The following is a 25,661-nucleotide window of genomic DNA, read 5'->3' on the forward strand; positions in this document are numbered from 1 at the left end:
CTAGATATCCATGGTATCTCTTTGATCTTCTGTGGAAAACTCAGGATGAAAACTAAGGAAAATATATCTTCAAGTGGCTGTACCTGTACCCATGAGCTTGGACTCTTTGGGGAATATGTCCCCTTCCAGCCATGGAAACCTAAATTGAGTAATGTGAAAAGACCTGCCCAGTCAATGGAGTAGGGCAAAGTCCTACTTCCTGTGCTATAGATGCAGAAGGCAAAAAGAATTGCGTTGTGCCTGACACTACTCTGGGATGTGTAACCCAGGTCAGGCAACTTTACCTTAGTGCTGACAAGTTCGTCACTATACCACGCTACCAAGCTCTACATCTACACTTGGGCTCTAAGGTAATACCATAGATATTATAACATAATAACATATAACATAACATAGAGGTAATAACATTCATGCAATGCTGGTAGTGCAGTAACACTGACTTAAAACAGTCACATATGGCCCTTACCTTACTTGAGGCAGTAATTTTAACGCTAAATAAACCTAAATGCTACTACAACAAACTGAAAGTAATCAATTTTCTCTCTTGATAACTGTAATCCTTTCACTTAACACTAACATTATAATGCCTTATTTAACCCGAGACTCCTTGACAGACAAAAAACACCCATAAACCACAGAGTTTGTCCATACCTTAACCACAGACCTGACAGCACAAGCAGAACACCAAACACTCCCACTAAAACTTTGCTTAATCTCCAACCCAGAAAGTAAAAAGAGGTACCGAGGAGACTAGAGTGAGCTCGGCTCTACCTCAGGATCTCGTGTCCCAGCGGGAGGAAGACTGTAGCAGGGACTGTGAGGTCACTTCTGTCTCTGCACTTGATAGAGCAGTAGCAGGAACGTGTCACGCAAAGGGACTGTGAGGTCACTTGTGTCTGTAGCTGGCAGGTCACCCTTCACATAGACCTGGGGTCTGCACTTTTGGGCTGACAGCTGGCAGTGGCCCTGCTAGGCCAGCAGAAGGCACCTGCTTGGCATGCTGACTGGAGGATCCCCTCTGCCTCCATAGCCAGGAGGACCCAGACAGAAAGAAGGCCCCAACATGGGTTGTCCTGTCCCTTCTGCTTGAGTCCATGGCTGGGCAGCAGGAGGCACAAGGCTTGGCTGTGTTATAAATGGCTTAGTCTTCTAAATAGGATTATAATCAAAGTTTACAATTTATTAAAGGAATAGAGGTAAGCAAACAGTGCTGGGTGTGCCGGGAGTCTTCGCTCCACCAGGACGCACACCAGTTACATCAAGTAGCTGATTTTTATGCTCCTAGACTAATACATATTCATTACTACTTCTAAAAAAAACCTGGGTTATTATAATTAGCTTCTGGGATCCAGTCCCTCCTACTGGAGCATGTGCATCAGTCTCCGGTGGTCCCCCTGGGGGTGTCTGGGGGTCTTTCATGCTGAAAGCTTGTAGTCTTCCTCTCAGTTTTTTTTTTTTCTTGTCCTTCCCCTTTGTACTCCTTGGCACCATGTCAAAAGCGTGCATCAGAGAGCAGCAAGGAGGGCTGCTCTTTGTCCTCCAGATCAGGGCTCTTCCCCAGCAAGGTGGCCACAAGCCCTGCCTGCCTTCCTCCTGCCAAGCTGCGTGCACTGGCTGCAGCAGAGGGGACCCCCAGCCAGCCCCTGCATGGGGCTCTGACACCCGCCTGGCCCCGGCCCTCTCCAGCGCCCTCCTTGCTGCTCTCTGATGCACGCCAGCACCTCCCCATGCGTGCCGGCCAGCACATCTGCTGAGGGCCAGGGCGGCTGCTGCAGGGGCAGGGAGCTCAGCATGGCCCTTGCAGGCCCCTGCCCTGGCCCTGCCTCTGCCCTTGGCCTCAGTCCCGGCCTTGGCTCTGCTGGCAGGAGCGCTCTTGGTATGCGCTTCCTGGCCTCCCCTCGCCTGCGCACAGCTGCTGCCCACTCAGGCTGCTGCCACAAATGTGTCCTCACAAGCAGCACCACCCCTTGGGCTGCTTCTGCTGGCCTCTCCTGGTCCTGAGCCCTTCCTGCGTGCTGGGGCTTCTCTCCCAGATCCAGAGTAGATGGCAAGAGATGGCAGCTGAGACCAGTGAATTTATGCTGTCTTCTTTATTGTCTATACATACAGAGGATGCCTAGTTCAATAGGTTGATTAGAAGATGTACTCAAAGTAAAAAATTACTAAATAAATTCAACCAATATCAGAAGTCATGAAAATAATATAAAGAAAAGAAAAAAGATATGAAAATTTGTCATGTTCATTTCTCAAATACAATAGTAGTCCTGACAGGATTATTATTAATGTTTACAAGGATAAAAATAATATGATAAAAATCACAATAATACTAACAATATTGATATTTAATAAGCACATACAAAAACAGTTTCCTGACTGAATCCTTGAGCTCCTGGTTCCTCATGCTGTAGATGAGGGGGTTCACTGCTGGAGGTACCACCGAGTACAGAAGTGACACCAGTAGATCCAGGGATGGGGAAGAGATTGAGTTGGGCTTCAAGTAGGCAAAAATGCCAGTGCTGACCATCAGGGAGACCACGGCCAGGTGAGGGAGGCACGTGGAAAATGCTTTGTGCCGGCCCTGCTCAGAGGACATCCTCAGCACTGCCCTGAAGATCTGCACATAGGACAGAACAATGAAAACAAAACAACCAAAGGCCAAAGAAAAACTAAACACAAGTGCCCCAACTTCCCTCAGGTAGGCATCTGAGCAGGACAGCTTGAGGATGTGGGGGATTTCACAGAAGAACTGGTCCACAGTATTTCCGTGGCAGAGGGGAAGGGAAAATGTGTTGGCCGTGTGCAGGACAGCATTGAGAAAGCCACTGCCCCAGGCAGCTGCTGCCATCTGGGCACAAGCTCTGCTGCCCAGGAGGCTCCCATAGTGCAGGGGCTTGCAGATGGCAACGTAGCGGTCGTAGGCCATGACAGTGAGAAGGAAATACTCCGATGACATCAACAAGACAAAAAAGAAGACCTGTGCAGCACAGCCTTGATAGGAGATGGCCCTGGTGTCCCAGAGGGCATTGGCCATGGCTTTGGGCAGAGTGGTGGAGATGCAGCCCCCGTCGAGGAGGGCGAGGTTGAGGAGGAAGAAGTACATGGGGGTGTGGAGGCGGTGGTGGCAGGCTACGGCGCTGAAGATGAGGCCGTTGCCCAGGAGGGCAGCCAGGTAGATGCCCAGGAAGAGCGCAAAGTGCAGGAGCTGCAGCTCGCGCGTGTCTGCGAATGCCAGCAGCAGGAACTCAGTGACTGAGCTGCTGTTGGACATTTGCATTATTTCTGTGAAGTGGTCCTGCACAAAGAGATAGAATAGTAGTAATGTACAACAGACTTATCAGAGGAAAACTCAGTTTTCTCATTTAAAATCAATTGATTGTCCACTTGCAGGCAGTTATTTTTAAGGTCCCTTTAATGACTTCTAGGTGATTGTGTGTCTCTCTGGGAGAAGAGTGTTCTTCTGTGGGCAATGGAACAATCAGTCCTGCACTACAGCTCAAGGTAGCAACATGGTAGGAACATGGGGCAGTCTCAGATTCACTTCACTCCTGATATCAGAGATTTCCCTAGTTTTGCTCGAAGTTCATCACAGAGCAGACGTGTGGAGATTTATTTATTTATTTGTTTCTTTTTTTATTTGATTTGTACTCTTTGTTCAGCTGGTCCACCACACCTGATGAGTCTTTCTAAGGCGTAAATCCTGGGCATTCAGTTGCACTCCAAGTGAAACCTTGTACAACTTCAGAGTCACAGATACTGCATTTTTAGAGCAGAATGCTCTTCCAAGAGGAGAGACACCCAGTCCATCAGTTCTGGGCTCAGCTGCCCTATGTTGGCCGGTCTTTTAGCTACAGTGCAATTCTGCTCCTATGTTCCTAGAGTCATAGAATCATAGAATATCCTGACTTGAAAGTGTTCCACAAGGATCATCAGATCCCACCACTGAATTTGTACATGACCACCCAAAAATCAGTCCATATGCCTGAGGGGGTTGCCCAAATATTTAAATTCGGACAGCCTTAGCGCTGTGACCACTTCCCTGTGGTGCCTGTTCCAGTGCCTACAGAACCTGGACACTGCTGAGTTTTTCTAAAACAGAAATCCTGGGCATTCCCCCTGCACTTGAAGGGAAACTTTGTGTCTGCTCAGAGAAAAAGGGACTGTACCTACAGTGCAGAGTGTCCTTTAGTGAGGACAGACAATCTGTCCATAAGTGCTGGTCTCAGCCGCCCTGTGAGAGCTCCAGGAAAGTTGTACTCAGTAGTTCATCTGAAAAGAACCTGAACACTGCTGAGAGCAGAGGAATCCAGGCTCAAAGTGCCCATCTCCAGACCACTCACGCTGGCCCCATACTCGCCTTCCCCCAAGCACACCGAGGGCTCACCTCATGGGCATGTGAAAGCCCCATCCCCAGCCAGCCTGGGAACAAGACCAGCAGCAGCACGGCCAGCTGGAGAAGCCAGGAGGAATGCCAAAGTGCTGCTGCCAGGGGAGGCAAGGCCAGGGAGGGACAGATGGATACTCAGCAGACCCTCCTGTGCTGCAGCTCTGCCTGCAGAGGAGGCAGCTCCTGCTCTTTGCAAATGCTGTGTACTCTGCTTTGGCCTGCAGATGCCTCCCAAAGGCAGGAGATATCAGGGCTTTTTTAGCTCCTAAAGACCGGCTAGGATAAAACCTGAGAGGACCACAATATGATCTTGGTGCAGCCCAGGAGATGATGTTTGGGAAGGTTCTTAACCAATTTCATCACTGACATACTGATTTCTCAATGCAATGCTCCAGGAGTCTCAGTCTCCTGTACAATCCTGACAGTCCATTACCATGAAATCTGCCTCCCCTCTACTGCAGGAGTCTGAAGCCACAGACTGGAAAAAAAGCCTTACCCTTCAGATAAGCCTAGCCTTGATCTTCTTCTTGAAATGCCCTCATAATGCTATTGTCTAAAGCACTGCAGAAACAGAGAGACCCGTCCTGAGCAATGCTATCAGCCATCAGATGTGCCAGCTGAACAAGACCCCTCTGGCAACCCCACCTGCAGTGCCCTGCTGCCAGAGCCTCACGGTGTCAAGAGCCTGCAGATGTGTCCTGCCACAAGCTGCCCTCTGTTGTTGTCAAACATGTTGTGCTTTAACCTGGTGGGCAGCTCAGCACCACACAGCTGTTGCCTCACACCAGCCCCCCACCCCCCAAATGCTTATGTGTTGAGATAAGGGCAGTTTAAAGGACTGAAATAGTTGCTGTTATTGTTATGTAGAAAGCAAGTTAAGCACAGTGCAATTGCTCATTACTGACTGATGTCCAGCCTGTCCCCAACTGGTAGAACAGTGTGGTGGTAACCATCTGCACCTGCTCAGTCAGTGGCACTGACTGAGGCTCAGTAAGCACAGACCAAGTCCCAGCACATGCCAGTAATTGTGTCCCTTTGGAATTGCCAAGGTGAGAACACATGCTGTTGAGGTTGTGATGAGGCGGGGGTCAGCCTTATCCCAGATCTGAGCTGTGTCTGATAACTAGGATGCTCTTGGTGGCCATACTCCTCGTAAGGCAGCTCCGTAGGAAGCTGGCTTAGCTCCTGGTGAGCAAGTAACACTGCTCGTATGGCATCCCTTATGGAGTCCCAGCCCTCCACCTCCTGGGCACTGCTCACTCAGCAGTGTCCCAGTCTGCCCAAATGTCTGGGGTTCCTCTTCCTCTGGTTCAGGACTGGGCTCTTCTCCTTGTAAATGTCAAGAGGTTTCTGTAGGTAAAATCCTTCAGTTTCTCAAGCTCCCACCACAATGATGCTCCATTCTGTCAGCTCTTCATGTCTGAAGGCAGGCAGTTCAATCTTTGTGTGTGATTGTGCTGTCTCTGAGAAGAGAGAGTTGCAGGAAAGTTTGGATAATACAGGAGTAACCAGTTGAATGGAATTGCAGCACAGTCACATAAGAGTAGGGAATGGAAGGCTGTCAGGTTCCACCTCTTCTGTGCTTTCTTCTCATGCATGCTGTCAGTTTGTCTGGAGCTGTGTCCTGAATGTTGAGGGGCCGTGCAGGTAAAAATTAGAAGTAACAAAGCCCGCCCAGGTGGAGCTCAATCAGTCTGTGACTCTCAAAGACAATGAAAAACTCTTTATAAATATACTATAAATAAAGAACGATTAAGGAGAACCATCATCCTTTATTAGATATGCAGGAAATCTGTTGACGATCTTGAGATAAGGTAAAGGCTGAGGTACTTAATGCCTTCTTTGTCTCTGACAATAGAAGTGAGACCAGTTTTTCCCCTGGACATTTCTTCCTCCTCATGGCCAGTGCCAACATTCCAGGGCACACTTTGTGGCAAGTTTTTTTCTCCTGCTCTTTCTTACTACCAAAGGAAGCTCCATCAGGGTGGAAACCCCTCCTGAAGTAGGCATCCCAACACAGCAGGCTCCTTGCGGCCTCTCAGCCAAGCAGACACAAGTCACCTCAGCAGCAGCTTCCAAGCCAGGGACCTGCTGCTGGCCTTGCAGCTTCTTGGCTAGACACAGTCAAGCCTTGTGCCTGCTGCTGCTGTGCAGTCATGGACTGAAGCAGAAGGGACAGGACAACCCATGTTGGGGCCTTCTTTCTGCCTGGGTCCTCCTGGGTCTGGAGGCAGAGGGGATCCCCCAGTCAGCATGCCAAGCAGGTGCCTTCTGCTGGCCTAACAGGGCCACTGCCAGATGTCAGCCCAAAAGTGCAGATCCCAGGAAGAAGTCAAGGGTGACCTGCCACCTCCAGACACAAGTGACCTCCCAGTCCCTTTCCGTGACACGTTCCTGCTGCTGCCTATCAAGTGCAGAGACAGAAGTGACCTCACAGTCACTGCCACAGTCACATTCCTTCTGCTGGGGCAGGAGACCTTGAGGCAGAGCTGAGCTCCTCAGAGCATCCCAACCCTTCTCCTCCTTGTGGCCCACAAGCTGATCAGATCCATGGCCCCTCACTTTTGTTTGGAGTTACGGCTTGTTTAGGTCTCTTAAGCATTTTTCTAATGTTAAATAGACCATTTTAATGCTAGTGTTAAGGGCAGAGATGAGAGTGATTAAGAGCTAGGGGAACCGCCTATGGGCTGAGTTTTGTCTTCAAGGGATACTTTCAGGTCAGTCTTAACCTTAACCTAAACCTGAGTAGTGGATTCCTGTCAGGGTGCTGAGTAGCATTTAGGTTTAGGAATTAAGTTTACAGATTGAAGCTGGGGAATAGCCTTGTATGACTATTTCAAGTCACAGTTACAGCTGCCTCAGCATAACCTGAACACTCTTACCTCTACAACATCCTTAATTTCTGCAGGCCAAGCCCCTATTCCCTCCCCCAAATCTCACATCTCTGCTGTCCATTCTTCTCCTGATCCGTCCATCTCAGTTATCTCATTGGGATCAGCTTTCCGATGGCTTTCATGATCTCAGAGTATTCATCACACCTCTGTTGGCTACTCTGTATCTGAGAAAAGTGGGACTTAAGACACGCTGGAAAAGGACACAAAAGTCCATCAGAGCATCCTGCACAATGTGCCCAGCAGCTCTGCACCATCACAAAAGTGAGGTTCCTGCCTCCAAGTTTTCTTTCCAGAATGGCTTCTATGGCTCCAGGGTAACTTTTCCCAGGCACTCACTTCCCTAGGCCACACCACTCTTGCCCACAGACCCCACGTGTCTCTCCAACCCTTCCTTCTTCCCCTGCAGTAGTGGCACCTCACTGCAGCAGGTTGGTGCATCTCCAGGCTCAGGGGTGTTTCCTGAGGGCCTGCCCCGTGTGGGGAGTGGTGGGGCGGAAGAGAGCAAGGTCATCTCCTGGGGCATGGCTGAGCACAGCCCAGACATCCCGCACCGCGGGCAGGCCCCTGCTCCCAGGCTGAGGCACACATGCAGGGTGGACACTTCTCCATCAGCCCAGCTTCACGCAGGGACCTTCAGCCCTGTCCCCCACCTGGGACTCACCACTTCCTTCTCGTCAACCCACAGACATAGATTGCTTTCCATTTGGGGACTCAGGCAGGCCTTTAAGGATCTGCTAAAGCCATAGATTTCCTTGTTTCTCACAGCCTTCTCACAAGTCTTTCTACTGGCCCTCCCCATTGCCCAGCACTGCCTCTCAGGTGGCACTCAGTGACCCTTCAGAAGGGCCTTTGGGCTTCCTCAGCTGTCCTGGTGCTTATTAGCACCTTCATGGCTCCTTCCAGGGCCTTCTTGTCCCTCATGAGGACACTGGCTCTGGCTGGGATGGAGTTGCTCTCTGCAGAACAGTCCCTGCAGCGCTGTGTTTTTGATGTGACCAGAGCAGTGTTGGTCACCCACGGCTGTGGTCGCTGTCCCTGAGCAGTGTTTGCACAACATCGAGGCCTTCTCTGCTTCTCACTCTGACCCATCACTGACTCGACTGCGGGTGGGAACTAGGTCTGGAGGGCTGTGACTGCTGACCCAGCCTGACCCAGCATATATTCCATGGCACATAACGCAGTGTTCATCAATGACTCCTGGGGCAGGCACTCCAATGCAACAGTTTTTCAAAAGCCTAATGAGCATCAGTCTGCTGGTAGGAGGTGATGAGATATTGCCTTTTTACCCATTATTGGGTCTTTTTTGTGTTTATCTGCATGTGAAGCCACATTCTCAAATAATAAAATAAATAACAGGTAGAAGGACAAGAATAATATTATATAAACAAAAATAAAAACTGCCACTAATATTTGCAGTCGATTGCCCTAACGGTTTCTCAGAAAACCTGGGTGTCCTATTAGTATTACAAGTACACTAATGATGCTGAAGAAGCAAGTATTCAAACAATTTCCTCACTGCAGCCTGGAGCTCCTGGTTCCTCATGCTGTAGATGAGGGGGTTCACTGCTGGAGGCAACACTGAGTACAGAAATGACACCACCAGGTCCAGGAATGGGAAGGAGATATAGGGGGACTTCAGGTAGGAACACATGCCAATGCATACCATCAGGGAGACCACGACTTCCTTAGAACAAAGACACCTCAGATTCACTTTTCCCTCTGAAAAATACACCTAAAAATTCTTTGGATGGTCACTCATTTTATGAGGTCCTAATCACTGCCCACTGAACACCTTGTCCCTGAAGATCCCCTGACATCTCCGGCAGCTCCAGATTCCTCTGCAGGCCTGAATCGGCCATCAGCCCCACTGCAGGAGGTGCAGTCCCATCGAGATCAATCCAGTTGTCTACTTTGGCAAGTGCCAAGATAAAGAGAGCTCTTGGTGCAGCCCTTGATCCCTCACAGAACACCCTGGGACTTTTTAAGCCTGAACTCCACAAAGATGCCCAGATAACAGAAGAGCAGGGAGCAACCCCTTGGCTGTATTCCTGGCAGCAGCTTTGGAAGAGGCGTCTGGGCTTGTGGGTTTGCCCTAAGCAAGACCCTCTTGTTATTGTGGTGCCAGCAGGGAGGCCAGCTGTCACCCATGGCTGCACAGTGCTTGCTGCTGCCTGCAGGAATTGGGATGCCACTGTAGAGACAACAGGACTGTCACCAAGGTACAGGAGATCTGATGGCTTAGCCAAATAAAAGAGAAAAGGAGAAAAATGTGGAGACCAAAAGAGAGTAACAGTGAAAAGGCCACGTTCTGCTGCAGGCCATGGCCCTGGCTCCAGGGAAGCAGCAGCCCTGACCCAACCTCCATCTGACACCAGGGCTCCTGGTCCTTAGCCCCTCCTGCATGCTGGGTCTGCTCCCCCAGCTCCAGAGGAGATGGGAAGAGATGAAAGCGGATAACAAAGTGGTTCTGATGTTTGTTTTTGTTTTAGTTTTTCTTTTTGTGTGTATTTCTCTACATGGTAAGCCTGCTTCTTTAGGTAATTAGAAGACTGGGTATTTAAAATGAAAAAAAAAAAAAATCAGGTACCAAGTTAAGGATAATATTATTTAAATCAAAAGAAATAATTTGAACAAAATATTTTAGAGAAATGTAATAATTGTTTTTTCTTTGCAGTTCCTGAAAAAATCAGGGAACTCACAGTCATTACTGATTCCAAAAAAGCAGGTTTCCAAAGAGTTTCCTTACTGCATCCTTGAGCTCCTTTACCTCAGCCTTTCTCAACCTAATCTCTAAATCATCACGAGATTTCCACCACATCTAATAAAGGATGATGATTCTCCTTAATCCTCCTTTATTTAAGTTATTTATATAAGCAGTGTTTATTGTCTTTGACAGTCATAGCCAGATTGAGCTCCAGCTGAGCTTTGGCCCTTCTAACTTTGACCTGCACAGCCCCATAACATTTAGGACATAGCTCCAGAGAAACTGACAGTATGCATGAGAAGGAAGAACAGAAAAAGTAAAATCTGGCAGCCTTCCACTCTCTGTTTTTCTGTGACTCGGTGTTGCAGTTCCATTCAACTGGTTACTCCTGTATCATCCAAAAGTTCCTGCAGCTCGTAATGCTACTATCTTGTCAGAGATAACACAGTCACACAAAGGTTGAAGCATCTGCCTGCAGACATGAACAGCTGACAGAATGGAGCATCAGTGTGGGGGAATGTTGAGAAACTGCAGGATTTTGCCTAAAGTATCTTCTTGATGTTTACAAGGAGAAGGACCCAGTCCTGCACCAGAGGAAGAGCAACTCCATGCATTAGGGCAGACTGGGACCCTGCTGAGTGAGCAGTGCCCAGGAGGAGGAGGCCCTGAGCACCACGAGGGATGCCAGACGAGCAGTGGTGCCTGCTCACCAGGAACCAGGTCAGCTTCCTACAGAGTTGCCTTATGAGGAGCAAGGCCACCAAGAAGATCTGAGTTATCAGACTCAGCTCAGATCCCATGTGACACTACACACAGAAGGGTCTGCATCCAGTAGTGAAAGATTTGGAAGTCTGGGAGTCCCTCAGACAGCCTGGTGAGGAGAGGAGCAATGGCTGTGGAGAGGCTCAAAGTCCCAACAGGACCAAGGTCTTTGCATCCACGGCTATAGCTGTGGCTCTGTGTCACTGAGGCCTATGACGAGACAGCTAACTGTGAAAGCACCAGGGCCTCATTGCCTCCTCACCCCCTCCAATGAACCACGCAGGGGTCGTACCATTCTCCTGCACTTGGCCATGCACATCCCCAACTCCTACTGCCCCACAAAGAGCCCTGAGCAGTGTCTGAAGGGAAAGGATGTCCCTTCACAGAGGACAGGGGTCAAGGCCTGGCCCTTGTGCTTGGTGAAACACATCCAGTTTTCCTCCACATCAGTGTCACCTTCACACTGCCTTTGTCTTCTTGTCCTCACTGCCTCCAGGGTTCTGCTCTAACGAGCTCCAAGGGAGGCTGTGTCAGTGCTGGCCCTCAGGGGGACACTGCAGGAAACTTGCCTCTGACTTGCACTTCTGGAGAGATGTCTTCAATTGTCTCTGAGTGCCTGAGGTTAGTGTGTGGGCTCATCAGCCAAGCCCCCAGAGGGGTGATTGCAGTGCCTTGGGCTGGTGCTGTGCTGCTGAGCTGGGCCAGGCTCGTGGGACAGAGAAAACACTTTTTAAAAAGTCCCATGAAGCAGAGAGACAGCTGTGCCCAGGAGCAGCTCCTCTGCACAGCGCAGCAGGGCTGGGGGCTCTGACCGTAGCTGGCACACAGAGAGGAGAGAAGGAGGGCTTGGAGGCACTGAGGAGCGCAACAACAGAGGGCAGCGTGTGGCAGGACACATCTGCAGGCTCTTGGCACCGTGAGGCTCTGGCAGCAGGGCCATGCAGGTGGGGTTGCTGGAAGGGTCTTCTACAGCTGGCACATCCAATGGCTGATAGCATCTGTCAGGATGTGTCTTATTCTACCTGTAATGTGGCATAGAAAATGTTTTAGAGAATGGTATTTTTGAGGGGGCATTTTAGCAGGAAGACCGAGGCTTGGTTTATCTGAAATGGAAGACTTGCTTGGATTCTATGCTTTCAGATTCTTGGTGTGGAGGGGAGGCAGGGTTCATGACAATGAATTGTCTGGATTGTACAGGAGACTGAGACTCCAAGAGTATTGCAGGGAGAGATCAACACGGCAGCAATTAACGTGATCAAATCCCTTCAGGCACCTCTGCCTAAAGACTGAAACAACAACGTTTGTTGTCTCCTCAGGCCATATCAGGTCTTCAGGATCTGCAGCCCCTGTGATGTCCTGTACTCAGGAAGTACACAGCTTGTGGGATGGGGTCTGTGAGCAAGGACATGGAAGATACATGGGGACAGAGATCCTGTTTCCAGCAGGTGCATAGGAAGGCAGTAGAGATATGAGCAGGGCAGGCGGTGAGAGGGAGCTGCTACCAGAAATGCTGTGCAAGGGAGGGCTCAGGCACCTCCCTGCCATCCCCTGCAGGGCAGGCGCCTTCCCTGGGACATCCCCTGCTCTCCTCTCCCACCAGCAGAGCCTCTACCCTCAAGCCCCCGGTGTCCCCAGCAGGAGCTGCCTCCTCTACAGGCAGAGCTGCAGCACAGGAGGGTCTGCTGAGTGTCTGTCTGTCCCTCCCTGGCCTTGCCTCCCCTGGCAGCAGCACGCTGGCATTCCTGCTGGCTTCTCCAGCTGGCTGTGCTGCTGCTGGTCTTGTTCCCAGGCTGGCTGGGGATGGGGGTTTCAGAGGCATTGGTGTGCCCTCCGGGTGTTTGGGGAAAGGTGAGTACGGGGACAAGGTGAGGGGTGTGGAGATGGGCATTTTGAGCCTGGATTTCTCTGCCCTCAGAAGTGTTCAGGTCCTTTTCACATGAACAACTGAGTACAACTTTCCTGACAGCAGCACTCTGACATTTAATGTGCTTGGGGAAAGGGGAGTATGGGGCCACGGTGAGGGGTCTGGAGATGTGAACTTTGAGCCTGGATTCCTCTGCTCTCAGCAGTGTCCAGGTTCTTCTCAGGAGAACCTCCTTGGTGCATTTGCCCTGCAGCTCAAGGACACGCCAGCAGAGAACAACTGAAACCAATGAAGCAAAAAGAACTGCCAACTAAGTGCAGTTCGGCAAATGCTTTGAGAGGTTTAATTGAAAAACGGAAATGATTTTTTCTCAGATAATCCTGATATATTTTCAATCTCTTTCTGTTCCTTTAGCAGAAGAACATAAACAAAACAAGCAAATGCCCAACATCAGCTCTGTGAGCGAGTTCCTCCTGCTGGCATTCGCAGACACGCGCGAGCTGCAGCTCCTGCACTTCGCGCTCTTCCTGGGCATCTACCTGGCTGCCCTCCTGGTCAACGGCCTCATCCTCAGCACCACAGCCTGCGACCACCGCCTCCACACCCCCATGTACTTCTTCCTCCTCAACCTCGCCCTCCTCGACCTGGGCTGCATCTCCACCACTCTGCCCAAAGCCATGGCCAATGCCCTCTGGGAGACCAGGGCCATTTCCTATCAAGGATGTGCTGCCCAAGTACTTTTTTTAGTCTTTTTTTTGATGCAGAGTATTCACTTCTCACTGTCATGGCCTACGACCGCTACGTTGCCATCTGCAAGCCCCTGCACTACGGGAGCCTCCTGGGCAGCAGAGCTTGTGCCCAGATGGCAGCAGCTGCCTGGGGCAGTGGCTTTCTCAATGCTGTCCTGCACACGGCCAACACATTTTCCCTTCCCCTCTGCCACGGAAATACTGTGGACCAGTTCTTCAGTGAAATCCCCCAGATCCTCAAGCTCTCCTGCTCAGATTCCTAACTCAGAGAAGTCTGGGCAATTCTGTTTAGCATTTTGTTAGAATTTGTTTTTTTTTGTTTTCATTGTGGATCTTGTGGATATGTGGAGATCTTCAGGGCAGTGCTGAGGATGCCCTCTGAGCAGGGCCGGCACAAAGCCTTTTCCACATGCCTCCCTCACCTCGTTGTCACCTCCCTGATGATCAGCAGTTCCATCTTTGCCGAACTGAAGCCCCCCTCCATTTCCTCCCCATCTGGTCACAGTTCTGTACTCAGTGGTACCTCCAGCACTGAACCCCCTCATCTTGTCCCCTCAGCTTGAGGAACCGGGAACTAAGGGATTCCATTAGGACTGTACTTGAATACACACATCTTCAGCAAATTCACCTATAATACTATGCATAATATTAGAAATCCCAGCTATTCTCAGAAAGAAAATCACCATTGTATTATTATTATTATTATTATTATTGTTAGGATTATCCAAATCCTTCTGAAAGCCGGTTTTGCCATAAAACAAAATAAAGTCAAAGGACCTGCACGAGAGATCCAGTTTTTAGGAATAAAATGGCAAGATGGACGTCGTCAAATCCCAATGGATGTGATCAACAAAATAACAGCTATGTCTCCACCAACTAACAAAAAAGAAACACAGACTTTCCTAGGTGTTGTGGGGTTTTGGAGAATGCACATCCCAAATTACAGTCTGATTGTAAACCCGCTCTACCAAGTAACCCGTAAGAAGAATGAGTTTGAATGGGGCCCTGAACAACGACAAGCCTTTGAACAAATCAAGCAGGAAATAGTCCATGCAGTAGCCCTTGGGCCAGTCCGAACAGGACCAGATGTAAAGAATGTGCTCTACACTGCAGCCGGGGAGAACGGCCCCACCTGGAGCCTCTGGCAGAAAGAACCTGGGGAAACTCGAGGTCGGCCCCTGGGGTTTTGGAGTCGGGGATACAGAGGATCTGAGGCCCGCTATACTCCAACAGAAATGGAGATATTGGCAGCATATGAAGGAGTTCGATCTGCTTCGGAGGTGGTCGGTACTGAAGCGCAGCTCCTCCTAGCACCCCGATTGCCGGTACTAGGCTGGATGTTCAAGGGAAGGGTCCCCTCTACGCATCATGCAACTGATGCTACATGGAGCAAGTGGGTTGCCCTGATTACTCAGCGGGCTCGAATAGGAAACCCCAGTCGCCCAGGAATATTGGAAGTGATCATGGACTGGCCAGAAGGCAAATACTTTGGGATATCATCAGAGGAGGAGGTGGGTCGTGCTGAAGAAGCCCCACTGTACAACCAGTTACCAGAGAATGAAAAGAAATATGCCCTGTTCACTGATGGGTCCTGTCGTATTGTGGGGAAGCATCGGAGATGGAAGGCTGCTGTATGGAGTCCTACGCGACGAGTTGCAGAAGCTGCTGAGGGAGAAGGTGAATCGAGTCAGTTTGCAGAAGTGAAAGCCATTCAGCTGGCTTTAGACATTGCTGAAGGAGAAAAATGGCCAGTTCTCTATCTCTACACCGATTCATGGATGGTAGCAAATGCCCTGTGGGGATGGTTACAGCAATGGAAGCAAAACAACTGGCAGCGTAGGGGCAAACCCATCTGGGCTGCTGCATTGTGGCAAGATATTGCTGCTCGGGTAGAGAACCTGGCTGTGAAAGTACGCCACGTAGATGCTCATGTGCCCAAGAATCGGGCTACTGAAGAACATCAAAACAACCAGCAGGTGGATCAGGCTGCTAAGATTGAAGTAGCTCAGGTGGACTTGGATTGGCAGCATAAAGGTGAATTATTTATAGCCCGATGGGCCCATGACACCTCAGGCCATCAAGGTAGAGACGCAACATACAGATGGGCTCGTGATCGAGGGGTGGACCTGACCATGGACGCTATAGCACAGGTTATTCATGACTGTGAAACATGTGCTGCAATCAAGCAAGCCAAACGGTCAAAGCCTCTTTGGTATGGAGGACGATGGCTGGAATATAAATATGGAGAGGCCTGGCAGATTGATTACATCACACTCCCTCAGACTCGTAATGACAAGCGCCACGTACTTACAATGGTGGAAGCAACCACCGGATGGCTGGAAACATATCCTGTGCTTCATGCCACCGCCCGGAACACTATCCTGGGCCTTGAAAAGCAAGTATTATTATTATTGTTATTATTATTTTTGTTATTATTATTTTCCTGTCTTATTAAACTGTCTTTATCTCAACTCACGGGCTTCACTTTCCATTTCTCTCCCCCGTCCCAGAGAGGGAGGGGGGAGGGTGAGCGAACGGCTGCGTGGTGTTTAGCTGCCGGCCGGGTTAAACCACGACAACATGCAACGCTGAGTTGGTAGGGATTAGAACCTCATAAAATTAATGGCCATCCAAAGAAGACCCTGGTAAAGGAAAAGGGGAATCTGAGGAGTCCATGGGGTAAGGACAGCTCTGCCATGCCAGGAGTGGTGCTGAAGAGCCAGAGGACAAAGACCTCTAAGAGTGTAGAGTAATTGAGGATAACCTTCTTGAGGCCTCATGGACCAGGACTCGCCTGCCCTTTGTGCCCTTAGAGACACCCCATGGCCCTGCCTAGACACATAAGTAAGGGAAAGGAAACGAAAAATGAAAGAAAAAGAAATTCCAACCCCAAACATGAGGAATATTTAGTAACTCATCAATACCCACAAGCAGACCACTGTGCTGCCAGTCTCTGAGAAACTGATACCTTGTCTTAGAAAGATGACTCCAATATTTACTGCTGAGCACCATGTTGTGTCCTGTGTGGACTGTCTAGAGCTCAAGTGCTCAGTGTGGTGTGAGCAGGCAGAGGAGAGCTCAGCAGCCCCAGGGCAGCGGGCACCACAGCACCCTCACTCTGCAGAGCAGCACCGCCAGATGGGGTTCGGGCTGGGGCTGGGGCTGGGGCTGAGAGGGTGCTTCCCCTGAGTGCCTTCTAGGCCAGCTTCAGGCTCATGGCTTCTAGATACGAATGCGATCCCCACTGTGCACTAGGAGCTGAGAGACCGCCAACAGGAATAGGGCTGGAACATTGCCTGCAAGGTCCCTCCTGCCCTAGCACCACCCAGGACTGGCACGAAACTGGCTCCTGAGTGTCAGAGAGGCTGGGAGCCCAGCAGGTGTGCCATGAACTTGGAGGATCACAACCAGATCATTTCTACCTGGGCAGATCTGGGCCCAAAAACGGGGTGTTTTCTAGTTGTGGTATTACTAGCTCAGTGGTGTATCAGAAACATTAAGTCCAGCTGGAAGTGAATGGCTGTTAAATGGCCTGTGAAGTGACAGCTTTCCGAAGTAGCTGACAGGTCACCCTTGACTCCTGGCTGGGATCTGTGCCTTTAGGCTCACATCTGCCAGTGTCCGTGGTAGGGCAGCAGAAGGCACTTGCTGTGCATGTAGTTTCTGAGATCGGCTCGTTCTAAGTACCTGGTAGGCTGCATAGAGGAAGAGGTCTTCGGTAGTGGTTGTCATGTCAGAGGTGTCAGCTTTTGCCTGAAGTCATCCTTTAGGACTTCATTCAGTTTTCTACACAGAGGGGGCCACTGCCTCCAAGACGCTTGGGGCAAACTGAACCATGCATGAGGGTTTGGAAAAAGGTACCCTGGGTGCACAGAAGCCATTCCATATCTAAAACTTGGAGGCAGGAAACAAAATTTTGGGGTGGTACAAGAACTGCTGGGCATATTGTGCAGGGTTCACCTACAGCCTTTGTGTTCTTCACCATCCTGACTTAGGTGCCACGTCAGTCTCAAGAAAGGAGTAGCCATCAGATATGAGACAGATACTCTGAGATCATGAAAGCCATCAGAAAGCTGCCCTATGAAGATGACTGATATGGGGAAGTCAGGAGAAGCCTGGCCAGGAGAGATGTAAGTATCCCTTCAAGCCAAAAGTCAGCCCATAGCCCCTTTTCCTTACCTTTACTCTCTTGCTCACCCTGATCTGATCAGCTTGTAGGCCACAAGGAGGAGATGGGTGGGGATGCTCTGAGGAGCTCAGCTCTGCCTCAGGATCTCATGGCCCCAACAGGAGGAATGTGACTGTGGCAGTGACTGTGAGGTCACTTCTCTCTCTGCACTTGATAGGGCAGCAGCAGGAACGTGTCACAGAAAGGGACTGGGAGGTCACTTGTGTCTGGAGGTGGCAGGTCACCCTTGACTTCTTCCTGGGATCTGCACTTTTGGGCTGACATCTGGCAGTGGCCCTGCTAGGCCAGCAGAAGGCACCTGCTTGGCATGCTGACTGGGGGATCCCCTCTGCCTCCAGACCCAGGAGGACCCAGGCAGAAAGAAGGCCCCAACATGGGTTGTCCTGTCCCTTCTGCTTCAGTCCATGACTGCACAGCAGCAGCAGGCACAAGGCTTGGCTGTGTCTAGCCAAGAAGCTGCAAGGCCAGCAGCAGGCCCCTGGCTTGGATGCTGCTGCTGAGGTGACTTGTGTCTGCTTGGCTGACAGGCCGCAAGGAGCCTGCTGGGTTGGGATGCCTACTTCAGGAGTGTTTTCCACCCTGATGGAGCTTCCTTTGGTAGTAGGAAAGAGCAGGAAAGAAAAAACTGCTACATAGTGTTCCATGGAAGGCTGGCACTGGTTACAAGGAGGAAGAAATGTCCCTCAAAGGGTCATGCTGTGGTGCCAGAGGTCACCCTCTGATCAGACCCTTGCTTTGTATTTCAAGCAACAGCTGGTGAGGGCTGACGAGGTCAGTGAAAGCAAGGCATGAGAGCAAGATGGTGAACTGACATGGGTGTCTGCAGACTTCAAGAAAATAGGGCAATGTGTGGGACATCATTGGAAAGCCTGCAGAGGAGAAGTCAGAGGGTGCTGATAAAAAGGGAATGCCCCAACTGCCGTGAAGGTTTTGTCCCCTTGGGTAGAGCTTAGGAGGAGATATGTTATATTCATTGTGATGGGGCCTCATAGATTCCTTTCAACACATGCAGCAGCTCAGAGTTTTCATACCACTCTTCTTCTCACGGCATCACACTGCCCACCCCATCCCACAGATCCCACAGGAAAAGTACTGAGCCAGATTTCGTGTTGCAGGATCTCCTCTCCCTGTTCCAGGGGTCAGGCCTTGGCTCTTCTGCTTCACTAAAACCAACAAAGACTTTTCTCAGCACAGTGCTTTGCCTGTCTGTAACCATGGCCTCCAAGTATCTGCCCTCACAAGTCCCTGGGGAGGCTTTGTTAGCAACAGCCCTCGCTGGGGCCCATTAATACTCCAAGTCAGTTCAGCTTTTCCTCCTGACTTTACTTGCTCAAGCGGTTGCATCACTCTCCTCTCAGTACCTGAGCGTCATAGACTGAGCACCAAAATACACCATGGAACTTATTAAAATGCAGAAACTCCTAACATCTCTTCCATAGTATTCTTCAAGCCTTCTCGCCTTGTGTTGCAGAGCTTGCATGGTGTAGTTAAGGGAAAAGATTTCACAAAGAACATAATAAAAATATTTTCTTGTTTCAAAGCCTAAATTTTGTTGCATTTCAGTTTGGAGCATCATTCTCCTGTTGCTACACATCCAGGGTTACTTCTTTGGAGAACTCCATCGCGAGGAAAATGAGAGTCTGGAGGTCTGACACCTCCACTGCCAGCAGTGGTCTTTGTCCCTGTAACTGTAGCCCAGCCCAGCACATGAAAGCCTTTCTAAGAGAAGTCAGGGGCGCCTTCAGAAAATATAAAATAAAATAAAATAAAATAAAATAAAATAAAATAAAATAAAATAAAATATAAATAAAATAAAATAATAATAACAATAATAATAATAATGATACAATGGTGATAATAGGAAAGTAATAATACTATGTAATAATACTATGTACAAACAAGTGATGCACAATGCAATTGCTCACCACTCGCTGACCGATGCCCAGCCTAACCCCGAGCAGTCCGGCCCCCTCCCCCCGGCTAGCCACCCCTATCTATTGTTTAGCATGACGTCAGATGGTATGGAATACCCCTTTGGCTAGTTTGGGTCACCTGTCCTGGGTCTGTCCCCTCCCAGCTCTTACTGCACCCCCAGCCTGCCCGTTGGCAGGACAGAGCAAAAGGCTGAGATGTCCTTGGCTTGGTATAAGCACTGCTCTGCAACAATTAAAGCATCGGGGTGTTATCAGCACTCTTCTCATCCTAAGCCAAAACACAGCATTCCACCAGCTACTAGGAAGAAAATTAATTCTAACTGAAACCAGGACATCTATCCACCCCTTATTCCATACCATTTATGTCATGCTCAGGTTACACTCTTTTCCATACATTCTAATTAGTCACCTATAGTAATCATGGTAGTGATAACATACAGTATAATATACTAATTAACATGGTACAATTCAGTTCATGGGCTATTCTCACCCAGTATTAAATCTCCTTGAGGTACACACCGGACCTCTCCGTTCTTATGCATCACCCACCAAGTGTATCCAGGTCCCTGAGCGAAAACAATTCCACGAATAGGTTTGCCTTTTCCTGAGGCAGGAGTAGCCCAGACTGTTTTACCCAGCATATTTTTTACATGCACTACAGGAACTTTATCCCCAAACCTGTACGTAACAGGTTTGATTGGGCAGGTCCAGCTCGGTTGGTAGATCCCCTAGTATTGACTAACCAGGTGGCCTTTGCCAAATGCGTATCCCAGTTTTTGAACGTCCCAGCGCCCATTGCTTTCAAGGTAGTCTTTAACAGGCCATTGTATCGTTCAACTTTCCCGGAGGCTGGTGCATGATAGGGGATGTGATACACCCATTCAATACCATGTTCTTTGGCCCAAGTGTCTATAAGGTTGTTTCGGAAGTGAGTTCCATTGTCTGACTCTATTCTTTCTGGGGTGCCATGTCGCCATAGGACTTGCTTTTCAAGGCCCAGGATGGTGTTCCGGGCGGTGGCATGAGGCACCGGATATGTTTCCAGCCATCCGGTGGTTGCTTCCACCATTGTAAGTACGTGGCGCTTGTCATTGCGAGTTTGAGGGAGTGTGATGTAATCAATCTGCCAGGCCTCTCCATATTTATATTCCAGCCATCGTCCTCCATACCAAAGAGGCTTTGACCGTTTGGCTTGCTTGATTGCAGCACATGTTTCACAGTCATGAATAACCTGTGCTATAGCGTCCATGGTCAGGTCCACCCCTCGATCACGAGCCCATCTGTATGTTGCGTCTCTACCTTGATGGCCTGAGGTGTCATGGGCCCATCGGGCTATAAATAATTCACCTTTATGCTGCCAATCCAAGTCCACCTGAGCTACTTCAATCTTAGCAGCCTGATCCACCTGCTGGTTGTTTTGATGTTCTTCAGTAGCCCGATTCTTGGGCACATGAGCATCTACATGGCGTACTTTCACAGCCAGGTTCTCTACCCGAGCAGCAATATCTTGCCACAATGCAGCAGCCCAGATGGGTTTGCCCCTACGCTGCCAGTTGTTTTGCTTCCATTGCTGTAACCATCCCCACAGGGCATTTGCTACCATCCATGAATCGGTGTAGAGATAGAGAACTGGCCATTTTTCTCCTTCAGCAATGTCTAAAGCCAGCTGAATGGCTTTCACTTCTGCAAACTGACTCGATTCACCTTCTCCCTCAGCAGCTTCTGCAACTCGTCGCGTAGGACTCCATACAGCAGCCTTCCATCTCCGATGCTTCCCCACAATACGACAGGACCCATCAGTGAACAGGGCATATTTCTTTTCATTCTCTGGTAACTGGTTGTACAGTGGGGCTTCTTCAGCACGACCCACCTCCTCCTCTGATGATATCCCAAAGTATTTGCCTTCTGGCCAGTCCATGATCACTTCCAATATTCCTGGGCGACTGGGGTTTCCTATTCGAGCCCGCTGAGTAATCAGGGCAACCCACTTGCTCCATGTAGCATCAGTTGCATGATGCGTAGAGGGGACCCTTCCCTTGAACATCCAGCCTAGTACCGGCAATCGGGGTGCTAGGAGGAGCTGCGCTTCAGTACCGACCACCTCCGAAGCAGATCGAACTCCTTCATATGCTGCCAATATCTCCATTTCTGTTGGAGTATAGCGGGCCTCAGATCCTCTGTATCCCCGACTCCAAAACCCCAGGGGCCGACCTCGAGTTTCCCCAGGTTCTTTCTGCCAGAGGCTCCAGGTGGGGCCGTTCTCCCCGGCTGCAGTGTAGAGCACATTCTTTACATCTGGTCCTGTTCGGACTGGCCCAAGGGCTACTGCATGGACTATTTCCTGCTTGATTTGTTCAAAGGCTTGTCGTTGTTCAGGGCCCCATTCAAACTCATTCTTCTTACGGGTTACTTGGTAGAGCGGGTTTACAATCAGACTGTAATTTGGGATGTGCATTCTCCAAAACCCCACAACACCTAGGAAAGTCTGTGTTTCTTTTTTGTTAGTTGGTGGAGACATAGCTGTTATTTTGTTGATCACATCCATTGGGATTTGACGACGTCCATCTTGCCATTTTATTCCTAAAAACTGGATCTCTCGTGCAGGTCCTTTGACTTTATTCTGTTTTATGGCAAAACCGGCTTTCAGAAGGATTTGGACTATTTTCTTCCCTTTCTCGAAAACTTCCTCTGCTGTGTCACCCCACACAATAATGTCATCGATGTACTGCAGGTGTTCAGGAGCTTCCCCCTGCTCTAGCGCAGACTGGATCAGCCCATGGCAAATGGTAGGGCTGTGTTTCCACCCCTGGGGCAGCCGATTCCAAGTATATTGGACTCCCCTCCAAGTGAAGGCAAATTGTGGCCTGCACTCTGCTGCTAGAGGGATGGAGAAAAATGCATTAGCGATATCAATTGTGGCGTACCACTTGGCTGCCTTCGACTCAAGTTCGTACTGAAGTTCCAGCATGTCCGGCACTGCAGCACTCAGTGGTGGCGTGACTTCGTTCAGGCCGCGATAGTCCACTGTTAGTCTCCACTCGCCATTAGACTTTCGTACTGGCCATATGGGACTATTGAAAGGTGAATGGGTCTTGCTGATCACTCCTTGGTTCTCCAATTGACGAATTAGCTTATGGATGGGAATCAGGGAGTCTCGGTTAGTGCGATATTGCCGCCGGTGCACAGTTGTGGTAGCGATTGGCACTTGCTGTTCTTCGACCCTCAGCAACCCCACAACAGAGGGGTCCTCTGAGAGACCAGGCAAGGTAGATAATTGTTTAATGCCCTCTGTCTCTAAGGCAGCTATACAATAAGCCCACCGGAACCCTTTTGGGTCCTTGCAATATCCTCTTCTAAGATAGTCTATGCCAAGGATACATGGAGCATCCGGGCCAGTCACAATGCGGTGCTTTTCCCACTCATTCCCAGTCAGACTCACTTCAGCCTCCAATACAGTCAACTGCTGAGATCCTCCTGTCACTCCACAAATATAGATGGGCTCTGGTCCTTTATAGCTCGATGGCATTATAGTACATTGTGCACCGGTGTCTACTAAAGCCTTATACTTCTGTGCGCGTGATGTGCCAGGCCATCGAATCCACACAGTCCAATAAACTCGATTGTCCCTTTCCTCCCCCTGGCTGGAGGCAGGGCCCCCCTAATCCTGGTCAGAATCTTCTTCGTTTCTGTGTTTGAAGGACTGTCTGCTGGAAGTTGGAGCAGCAAACTTTTCGGAGAATCCCTTTTTCCTGATTGTTTTCTTTTGCAACTCACGTACCCGTGCCTCTAGGGTCGCGGTAGATTTTCCATCCCATTTTCTCATGTCCTCTCCATGGTCTCGTAAGTAAAACCACAGGGTGGCACGGGGTGAGTACCCACCATATCGTCTTCCTTGTGCGGGTGAACGCCTACCCCTGACAGCTGAGACACTGCTTTGTACAGGTACGGAGGAGAATAATCTCTCTTCAAGTTGGTGAACCTTTTCAGAAAGTTTCTCCCAAGTGTTCTCTTTTGGTCGGTGGGCACTGGTTGGTTCAGGTGGGGAGGACAATAGATTCTCTTCAAGTTGGTGAACCTTTTCAGAAAGTTTCTCCACAGCTGAGACGCAGGCCTGTAAGGAAGAGGAGAGACTTTCTTCGTACTGCCGGAGTTGTTTAGCCGCTTCATCCACTGTGGGTTCCTCATCCTCTTTCCAGGCCATTATTGCCAATGAGCTGGCATATGATGATGGTGCACTCCGTACAAACTTCCGCCACATGGGTCGTGTACACTTGACTTCATCTGGGTCTTTGGATGTTTGTCTGAGGTCTGGATCCTCATAAATCACTTCCCGTACGGCTAATTCCCTCAGGTACTGGATTCCCTTCTCCATAGTGGTCCACTTGCCTGGTAGACATAAAATATCTTCCTTGAAGGGATACCTTTCCCTCACAGCTGAGAGGAGACGCCTCCAGAGGCTGGTGGATTGTGCTCCACAATCTGCAATTGCTTTGTCAATGCCGGCGTCTCGAGCAAGGGATCCCAGCTGCTTGGCTTCCCTGCCGTCTAATTCCACACAATTGGCTCCAGAGTCCCAGCACCGGAGCAGCCAGGTGACAAGCTGCTCACCTATACAGCGACCAAAATCTTTTCGCACATCTCGTAGCTTGCGCTCGTTTAGGCTTCGGGTAGTTACTGTTGATTTTTCGGCATCCTCATCTTCCTCCTCCTGAATCCTTGATGGCCCAGCGTCGTCGTCATCTTCGTCATCTCTATACCTAGATTTGGCAGAAGCCTTACCTGGATTGGCAGAAGACTCTCTGCGTTCTAAACGACCTGAATCTCTATACCATTTTTTCACCTTCTCTACAGGGTCAACTTGCACTGCTACAGCTCGTTTCTCTGACCCCGTTACAGGTGTTGGAATACCCTCTGCAGGGTCAACTTGCACTGCTACAGCTCGTTTCTCTGACCCCGTTACAGGGGTTGGAATACCCTCTGCAGGGTCAACTTGCACTGCTACAGCTCATTTCTCTGACACGGCCACAGGAGCTGGAGAGGCTGCAGGAGCTGGAGCGGCTGCAGGAGCTGGAGCTGGAGCGGCTGCAGGAGCTGGGACTGGAGTAGCGGCAGGAGCTGGAGCTGGAGCGGCTGCAGGAGCTGGAATTGGAGCGACTGCAGGAACTGGGACTGGAGCGGCTGCAGGAGCTGGAGCTGGAGCGGCTGCAGGGGCTGGGACTGGAGCGGCTGCAGAGTCCACCGTAGGGGTCACAGTGGCCGTTGGATCTGTCACAGGGCTTGGAGTGGCCGCAGGGTCTGTCATTAAGTTGATAGCAGTATCAATGGCAGCTCGATAGGCATGAGCCAGGCCCCAGCACGTTACAATGATTTGTGTTACTTTGGAACTGCCAGAATCATGACACCTTTTTTTCAAGCATTCTGCCAGTTTTTGAGGATTTTGCCATTGTTCAGGGGTGAATTTCCAACACACTGGGGGTGCCAACTGCTCTAGATGCCTGCCCATATCCACCCATACTCCCTGCCACCCACAACTATCCTGCCTCCGGGCAGATCTCCGGATGAGCTTCCTAAGTAGTTGTTTAACTTTAAGCAGAATCTGAAGTGCATTCAGGAGGCAGAACAACAAGACTATGGTAGTCTGAGTATCCCAAGAATATTCAATATCTTGGAGAGCTATTGTGACAAGCTCAGGGGATAAGAGGGTGGTGAAGGAGGAAGGCAGAGTGATCCAGGAGGATACAGGGGTGGTGAAGGAGAAAGGGAGAGTAATCAAGGAAGAAAAAATATCTTCCCCTTTCCCCTCCACAGATTGACTCCCTAATGGAAAAAAAACAATAGGTATAATTGCTAATAGTTCCCAAGATACTGTTTCCAAAGTACAGAGTCCACGATGTTACTGAGTATAAATACCAAGTTAGAGTCATGACCAGATATCTTATCGTCTCATAAGCCATTGCTATAACACTCAGTACCATAATGATCTGAAACCAGGGCCCGGAGAGGATAAACAACACTACAGAGAGCAAATACGGAAAATAATGTACTATAATACTCAATTTGGAAAACAGGCGCAGCAGAGTTGAGTTTAAAGCAATCAGCATCATGACAAGTGACTATTAAGCAGGTCTAATCCTTACACCAATTTTAGTTTAACACACTCTGATCAGATCTGCCGTTATCT

At 49.7% G+C, this 25,661-nt stretch overlaps 1 protein-coding gene across 1 annotated transcript; it reads right to left on the bottom strand.

Moving 5' to 3' along the window:
* Positions 1 to 2,326: 2,326 nt before the first annotated feature.
* Positions 2,327 to 3,268, bottom strand: LOC113840777 (olfactory receptor 14C36-like). The gene has a single exon (XM_027447517.2). It carries the CDS (start codon positions 3,266 to 3,268, stop codon positions 2,327 to 2,329), a length of 942 nt encoding a protein of 313 aa, XP_027303318.2.
* Positions 3,269 to 25,661: the final 22,393 nt, after the last annotated feature.

The sequence above is a fragment of the Anas platyrhynchos genome, chromosome W (genome assembly GCF_047663525.1).
Source record: "Anas platyrhynchos isolate ZD024472 breed Pekin duck chromosome W, IASCAAS_PekinDuck_T2T, whole genome shotgun sequence".
Classification (NCBI taxonomy): domain Eukaryota; kingdom Metazoa; phylum Chordata; class Aves; order Anseriformes; family Anatidae; genus Anas; species Anas platyrhynchos.

Bases quoted from the DNA above. Each gene is read 5' to 3' on its own strand.
- LOC113840777 (XM_027447517.2), bottom strand. From the start codon at position 3,268: ATGTCCAACAGCAGCTCAGTCACTGAGTTCCTGCTGCTGGCATTCGCA.